The sequence below is a fragment of the Oncorhynchus nerka genome, linkage group LG5 (assembly GCF_034236695.1).
Source record: "Oncorhynchus nerka isolate Pitt River linkage group LG5, Oner_Uvic_2.0, whole genome shotgun sequence".
Taxonomy (NCBI): Eukaryota; Metazoa; Chordata; class Actinopteri; order Salmoniformes; family Salmonidae; genus Oncorhynchus; species Oncorhynchus nerka.
In genome coordinates this window covers 61,136,476-61,145,024 of record NC_088400.1, presented here as the reverse complement: position 1 = coordinate 61,145,024, position 8,549 = coordinate 61,136,476, and the positions used below count along the sequence as shown (strand labels likewise).

At 43.5% G+C, this 8,549-nt stretch overlaps 1 protein-coding gene and 1 pseudogene across 2 annotated transcripts; one reads left to right on the top strand and one right to left on the bottom strand.

The window, feature by feature from the left end:
- Nucleotides 1-625: 625 nt before the first annotated feature.
- LOC115129981 (2-oxoglutarate receptor 1-like) lies at nucleotides 626-8,368 on the bottom strand. 2 transcript variants are annotated; one of them, XM_029660773.1, is made up of 2 exons: nucleotides 8,288-8,350; nucleotides 626-1,953 (listed from the first exon to the last, which is right to left on the bottom strand). In XM_029660773.1, exon 2 carries the CDS (start codon nucleotides 1,911-1,913, stop codon nucleotides 855-857), a length of 1,059 nt encoding a protein of 352 aa, XP_029516633.1. In that variant the 5' UTR covers nucleotides 1,914-1,953; nucleotides 8,288-8,350; the 3' UTR covers nucleotides 626-854. The 2 variants fall into 2 exon arrangements, 1 of the variants encoding a protein (XP_029516633.1); XR_010463889.1 differs by lacking the exon at nucleotides 626-1,953 and adding an exon at nucleotides 6,303-6,585 and having other exon boundaries at nucleotides 8,288-8,368.
- LOC115129872 (uncharacterized) lies at nucleotides 4,327-6,050 on the top strand (annotated as a pseudogene).
- Nucleotides 8,369-8,549: the final 181 nt, after the last annotated feature.

Genomic DNA, 8,549 nt, shown 5'->3' with positions numbered 1-8,549 from the left:
AAGCAGGATGATACAGTTTACTATCAGTTTCCTTATTAGGAAGTGATTATGTGATTCTCCATAATGTAAGATATAAAACAGACAGAACTTTAACAGCAGGACGTCTTTCCCCCAGCTACTCCTTTCCCCCCAGCCGCTCCTCCCCCCCAGCCGCTCCTTTCCCCCAGCCTCTCCTTTTCCCCCAGCCGCTCCTTTCCCCCAGCCTCTCCTTTTCCCCCAGCCGCTCCTTTTCCCCCCAGCCCCTCCTTATCCACCCAGCCACTCCTTTCCCCCAGCCCCTCCTTTTCCCCCCCAGCCGCTCCTTTTCCCCCCCAGCCACTCCTTTTCCCCCAGCCCCTCCTCATCCACCCAGCCACTCCTTTCCCCCCCCAGCCAATGTGTTCCTTATTCCTTGACTCTCATCTCATTGTTGCTTGCGTTAAGTAGGGGAGAAATAAATACCTGACAACACTGGGTATAGAAGTGAAAACATTTGGTTTCTGAATCATATTGGCATGTTTCTGGTTCTGGGCCAAATGTATCATGTTCTTGTTTCTCTCAAGTCATACCAGAACAATGCATCAAATACCCACTGAGCTCTGAGACAGATATCGGATGGTTAAATGTTGATTGTTAAATGTTTATTTATAATGAAGTGATATGGCAATATCAATTAGAGTATACAGTATATATAAAGTCACCCTTTATAGGTATCTAATATTTTTATAGAAACCACATCAATGTTGTAAACCTCATACTGGCATATAATAAAATCTGATAAAAGGTTTTCTATTTACAGTACAGTATACACAGTATTGTAGGACAATATATTGCCATGGTAGTAATGTCCACACAGAATGAAGTAGAACACTGTATTATATTTCCTGTCTATGGATGGCCATATCCGTGGCTACTGTCCTTACGGCTGAAGCTGTGTTACTGGGCTTACTGACGACAGCCTGGCTGAGTTTGAGGTGAGTCCTGAACTTGATCCACCAGGGGCCCCAGTGGAACACACTGAGGAAGGCCTGCTTGAACTTGTCCCCGGCCAGGGTGTACAGAGCCAGGTTAAAGAAGGTGTTGAGCCCCGCTATGGGCCTGGATATGATATAAGCGGCGTGGACCCAGTGCTCCACCATACATGACGACTCAGGCTTCATCCTGGTGTCTACTCTTAGGATCCTCAGGACGTGGTACGGCAGGAAGCATACCACGAACACCACCAGGATCAGTATGGTGAGGCGGCGTGCCCGCACCCGGCAAGGGCTGTGGGTGTGGGGCCCTTTGGCTAGTTCCCGGGCGATACCGGCATAACACAACACAACCACCACCAGGGGCAGCAGGTAGCCCAGCACGGTCAGCAGCCAGCTGTACCACCACACTAAAGCCGGGTCGCCGCTAGCAAAGTCCAAACACTGGGTCTTGTTGTTTTTATTCTCCATGGTGATCATGGTGAGCATGGGCACAATCTCCGCCCCGGCTATAGCCCAGACTGCGGCGCACGCCAAGATACCCCACCTCTTCTGCTGCACCTGCACCGTCCTCAGAGGATTTGTCAAGACTACATATCGAAACACAGCCAAACAGGTGAGAAACAGTATACTACCATATAGGTTAAAGTGGAACCCGAAACGCACAAAGCGACACATGAAGTTGCCCAGGGTCCAGGATTCACCGTTGGTGTAGTAGTAGACCAGGAAAGGCAGACTCAGAACATACAGAAGATCCGTCAATGCCAGGTTGAACATGATGATACAGCTAGACTTCCAGGGTCGTAGCTTGGCCAAGTAGATGGCGATGGAGGTGATGTTACCCAGCAGCCCCACAGCGAAAATGACACTGTACATGATAGGCAGGTAGTAGAGTTTCATCAGGCTGTCCACGTTGGTGCAGTTATGGTCGGATTTGTTCCTGCTGTAGATGACGCTAGACATGACCGTGCTGTGAGTGTTGTTATCGGCCTAGAAGAGGAACCTAAACAGAGACAGTGTTATATAATTATATACGTATATAGTGAGCTCCAAAAGTATTGGGACAGTGACAAATTTGTTGTTGCTTTAGCTCTGTACTCCAGCACTTTGGATTTGAAATTATACAATGACTATAAGGTTAAAGTGCAGACTGTCAGCTTTAGTTTGAGGGTATTTTCATCCATATCGGGTGAACCGTTTTGAAATGACAGAGCTTTTTGTACATATAGTGGGGCAAAAAAGTATTTAGTCAGCCACCAATTGTGCAAGTTCTCCCACTTAAAAAGATGAGAGAGGCCTGTAATTTTCATCATAGGTACACTTCAACTATGACAGACAAAATGAGGGGAAAAATCCAGAAAATCACATTGTAGGATTTTTTATGAATTTATTTGCAAATTATGGTGGAAAATAAGTATTTGGTCGATAACAAAAGTTTATCTCAATACTTTGTTATATAGCCTTTGTTGGCAATGACAGAGGTCAAACGTTTTCTGTAAGTCTTCACAAACTGTTGCTGGTATTTTGGCCCATTCCTCCATGCAGATCTCCTCTAGAGCAGTGATGTTTTGGGGCTGTTGCTGGGCAACACAGACTTTCAACTCCCTCCAAAGATTTTCTATGGGGTTGAGATCTGGAGACTGGCTAGGCCACTCCAGGACCTTGAAATGCTTCTTACGAAGCCACTCCTTCGTTGCCCGGGCGGTGTGTTTGGGATCATTGTCATGCTGAAAGACCCAGCCACGTTTTATCTTCAATGCCCTTGCTGATGGAAGGAGGTTTTCACTCAAAATTTCACAATACAAGGCCCCATTCATTCTTTCCTTTACACGGATCAGTCGTCCTGGTCCCTTTGCAGAAAAACATCCCCAAAGCATGATGTTTCCACCCCCATGCTTCACAGTAGGTATGGTGTTCTTTGGATGCAACTCAGCATTCTTTGTCCTCCAAAGACGACGAGTTGAGTTTTTACCAAAAAGTTATATTTTGGTTTCATCTGAACATATGACATTCTCCCAATCTTCTTCTGGATCATCCAAATACTATCTAGCAAACTTCAGAAGGGCCTGGACATGTACTGGCTTAAGCAGGGGGACACGTCTGGCACTGCAGGATTTGAGTCCCTGGCCGCGTAGTGTGTTACTGATGGTAGGCTTTGTTACGTTGGTCCCAGCTCTCTGTAGGTCATTCACTAGGTCCCCCCGTGTGGTTCTGAGATTTTTGCTCACCGTTCTTGTGATCATTTTGACCCCACTGGGTGAGATCTTGCGTGGAGCCCCAGATCGAGGGAGATTATCAGTGGTCTTGTATGTCTTCCATTTCCTAATAATTGCTCCCACAGTTGATTTCTTCAAACCAAGCTGCTTACCTATTGCAGATTCAGTCTTCCCAGCCTGGTGCAGGTCTAAAATTTTGTTTCTGGTGTCCTTTGACAGCTCTTTGGTCTTGGCCATAGTGGAGTTTGGAGTGTGACTGTTTGAGGTTGTAGACAGGTGTATTTTATACTGATAACAAGTTCAAACAGGTGCCATTAATACAGGCAATGAGTGGAGGACAGAGGAGCCTCTTAAGGAAGAAGTTACAGGTCTGTGAGAGCCAGAAATATTGCTTGTAGGTGACCAAATACTTATTTTCCACCATAATTTGCAAATAAATTCATTAAAAACCCTATAATGTGATTTTATGGATTTTTTTTCTCATTTTGTCTGTCATAGTTGAAGTGTACCTATGATGAAAAGTACAGGCCTCTCTCATCTTTTTAAGTGGGAGAACTTGCACAATTGGTGGCTGACTAAATACTTTTTTGCCCCACTGTAGTAGAGAACCAAAAGTATTGGGACCAATTAACTTCTATGTGTATTGAAGTAGTAGAAAGTGAAGTATTTGGTCCCATAATATGTTTCTAAACACTTCTACATGAATGTGAATGCTACCATGATTAAGGAAAATCCTGAATGAATCTAACTCCCCCCTCCGCTTGTGCATCTGTAATTTATTCATGATTTATTCAGGACTGTCCATAATCATAATGTAGTGAAAGTGCCTGCACACATCACTACAGACCCTTCATTGCATGTTACCACGCGACAGATCTGCTTCCTGTCACATATAGGTGCAAGTGTGTTGCACGTCATAACAGGACACATCATAACATTGTTATTGCATTGTATTATCAAGCTTTTCCTATAGGTGACCTCTGCAGACCCAGACCATTCGTCTGGACAACACTGCAGGGATGGTATGTACTGTGTTGGTTCGTGAGCTGCTGATTTCACAAGCCTGGGCAAATGCAAAGTATTGTTCATGGTCAACCAAGTATTGTTTTAACCGTACTTCATGTCAGTGGAGGCTGCTGAGGGGAGGACGACTCATAACAATGTCTGGACTGCAGCTGATGGAAAGGCACGAAACACATGGCAAACCATGTGTTTGATGTCGTTGAGACATTTCCACTCATTCCGCTCCAGGCATTACCAAGTGCCCATCCTCCCCAATTAAGGCGCCACCAACCTCCTGTGCTACACGCGGGCTATCACAAACCGACACAGTGTCCATAACCATATCCAGTCCCTAAAGTGGGTCCTGTTAAAAGAAACATTAACAAGACCCTCTTGCATGATGCTAGTCTAGTTACGGTTAATGTATCCTACAGCATATCTAATGTTCTGGCAGCATTCCAGGCTCATTGTAGCAGTAATGGTAGAACATACACATGGTTGCAGACACTTATTGAGGATTTCATTTCTGGTTACAAGGGCAGACTTGCTATCCAAGCCACACACACGTACAAAGCGAGACTTAATCGTGGCTTTGACCGGCCTTTTTGGGGCTGGTAACTCCATGTCTAACACATATCAGCTGGCTAAACAAACACCATATACTGCATGGATTTCAAATCGAATAGCGACTGGTTTTCAGCACCTGGCGCTTGGTGATGATAGTATCATCAAGGCCGTCAAGTCATAAGCTGAGACATTATTGAAGCTTAGTCACATTGTTTTTGTCCAAACCCACACTGTGGAACACAATACAGCTTGTATAACTTACGCACAGGACTTGTTCACAGCTGCACGGCAGGACATATTGGATCTCCGCCTGGGTAAGGCGCTTGCGCCATGCGCTGAACGACCTCATTGTTTCACTTGAACTAGAGAAATGGTTCAAGTCAGACAATATTCAGAATATTTAATATGCAGAACTGTTAGCCACCAAAAGATGCACAATTCTAGAGGATATTTTGGTTGTATTTGTTTTTATATGACTTTCCCTTTTATATTTCCGGACCCAACATTTTCAACTCGAGCTCCATCTGCCCTTCGTGAGTGGTTGTTAAAGACCAATTCATAAAAAAGGGATCACTTTGCTGGCTATTGTTGGGTGAAGGGTACTGATATGTTGGTAACAACTCGGTCTTGTTGTCATGCGACTGTAATAAATATGTAATTTGCACCTGTAATACATTACCACCGGTAACTTTTGACGATACTAAACTGATGAGAGTACGATCATCGCATGCTATTCTGATGCTATCCAAGTGTCTCATACCCAGTGGCGTGTGATAAGTGAGATATAATTCTTTCTCCTAGGGGGGGCTGACCTGTCCAGCTAACCACACTCTCTGCTTGAAAATGACTGAAGATTTCACAATGGGACAGCTGAATATTCTCGGACGGGTATCCATGTACACTGACATTGCACCCTGGTGGGAGGATGCCTTCTATGAGAAGAGCACCAGGTCTCTGACGGAACCCACGGCCATGGTACAGGAGCTTCTGCAGGAGACCTGCTACCATCTTGCACGCTCCCAGGTCGAAGTCAACCTGGTCAAGAAGACGTCAACTATCCCGATTAGTGTCTCCATTGCCTCAGCCAAATACGCATACACAGGGTGGGACTGGGTGTACCGCGCGTTCCAACTTGGCAAGCCTGCTTGTGGTAACTATAACTTTAACACGGTGTTGCTTTTGCAGACATTGGATCACCTCTCTTCGTGAGACCACTTCTACTTCTTTCGTTATGGCACCCCTGGTTCTTTCCTGGCCCAGAGGTGCCAAACAGGAGATTATTGTAGTCGAAAATAGAGAGAGTAAACTAATATGAACGATGATGAAGGCCAGTGATGAAGACGCGTCTAGCGACTTGCTGGCGCCGAGGCCCAGGATGATGACTCAATCACGATTTATGACATTGTTTGAATGGCAGACCATCAGTGGGCTATCACATGGGTCAAACACACCTTATCTGTGGTAATCTCGAGGAAGAGACATTCCCACAGAAATCCTAGGGTCGCTGAAGGCAGGAGAGGTGAAGACTGATTAAACTTGAAATTAATGTTATTGTGTGAATTAAATGATCATGTTTGGATTGTTTCAAGAGTTCACAAAGAGCTATGAATTATGATGTATTTTATTGTACTGTAAGTGCTATGGATTTGTTGTTACAGAGACACTGTGTTATTCTGTTGGTCGGACGGCGGATAGTTCAAAAAGGAGCGACACAGGGGTGTGCTCTTATCACAGTGTTGAGATGTGGTGATTAGAGAATGCGTGTGAAGTTTCATACCTTTTGTTGAGATTTTTTTGGGCCTTGCAAAGTGATGTTAATTAGATGATGGGAGATACTGGGATTTGCCATTCTTGGAAGAAAAAAAGATGGGGTTAAACGTTGATCATGGAGTCATTTGTAAACTGATCTCCTGATGTACGTTTGTATGTCATAGTAGTGAATTTTCTATGCCGTTAAAGACTTAGGATATTTTGTATTATTTTTATCGTGAAGATTTCTGGTATGTACCATTTGCTAATTGTATTCTTATTGCGTAACTGGAATAAATCGGATTACTTTTAAATGGATACAATCCGTAGTCCTCACGTTTCTGAGTAATATTCCTTGAATTATTATTAGTATACTACTACTATAACTATTACTATTCCTGCTACTACTGCTACTTCTACTGCTACTGCTACTACTACTGCTACTGCTGATGATGCTACTACTACTACTACTACTACTGCTACTACTACTACTGCTGCTACTACTCCTACTCCTGCTACTGCTACTACTACTGCTACTACTACTACTACTGCTACTGCTGATGATGCTACTACTACTACTACTACTACTACTGTTACTGCTACTGCTGATGATGCTACTACTACTGCTACTACTACTACTGCTACTCCTGCTACTGCTACTACTACTGCTACTGCTACTACTACTACTACTGTTACTACTACTACTACTGCTACTGCTGATGCTACTACTACTCCTGCTGCTGCTACTACTACTCCTGCTACTGCTGCTACTACTACTGCTGCTACTACTACTACTGCTACTACTACTGTTACTCCTACTCCTGCTACTACTACTACTGATACTGATACTGCTACTGCTACTACTACTACTACTACAGTACTATTACTATTTCTAATACAGTCACTTACCCTCAATTTTCAACACTAGCCTCTAACAATTTCAACTTCTAAACATCTTCTATTAACATAAAAAATACTCATAAAAAATTACCATTTTTACTTCCCTCTGCTCTCATTATCACAAAACGTGTGAGACAGTGTCAGGTTTTTCTGGCAGCATAAATAAACCAAAAAAATCCACACCATGACATTGCAAATTTTATACCTCAGGTCTAATTCTTTTTTCTCATCTTGTTCCTTACTTTTCACTCTGCACTTCATGTATTCTTCCTTTTAGAAAATACTGTAACATGTGAAGCCACCTAGTAAGTATGATCAACGCTATACTAAAATTAAAAAATTATACTTAGAGTTTCTTTGTACTGAACACATTGAGTCAGAAGCCCCGTTGATAACTGGTTATAAAATGTGTCCTTTGTCCTGGTCTTGTCCACATTCTGATTGTGCCCACATTTTTAGACAGGTGTAGATGATTAAAATACGCATTGTGATCTGTCCGTGATCAGATCTTCCTGACCACCTCCGGAGGTAGTCAGGGACCCAGTGTGTTTGGATATTATCATCACTATACCGGTCTCTAAAATTGACAGGAAACACCATGTCTTAAAATACATACATTCATATTATTTTGAAAGAATATCTGTCAAATAATCTGCATACTGGGAGGCACAAGGGAATCTAGTCACAATGCAGGCAAAATACACATTTTAATACCATTTGTAGATGCCATGGCTACAATGTGGGCACAATAAGAATGTGGCAAATATCAGGACAGAAGTCACATGTTAGCATCAGGTATAAGCAAGGCTAGAGATACAGTCTTCCTGTCCCAATACACTGAAATGGTCCCTTTCCTTCCCTCTTCTCCATTTAACTGTGATATGGCAACATATGGCAACTTACAGTTAGTCAGTCAGTCAGACAGTGCTGCTCCCTCAGTCATCGGTATCCTCTCTGAGATTTTCCTCCTCCTCTCTCTTATACATCAACCACCTCTGGTCCCTCCTTTCAGCTACATTAACCTCCTACAGCACTGTCTGGCCCCCACCACGGGGAAACACAAGCATGTCACGCACTGTTGGGTGTTACCTCATTGACTTCTGCTTCAAAACCCTTATTCACAAAGAATTCCGATCCTATTTCTGTATTTGACATGAATGTATTG

Bases quoted from the DNA above. Each gene is read 5' to 3' on its own strand.
- LOC115129981 (XM_029660773.1), bottom strand. From the start codon at position 1,913: ATGTCTAGCGTCATCTACAGCAGGAACAAATCCGACCATAACTGCACC.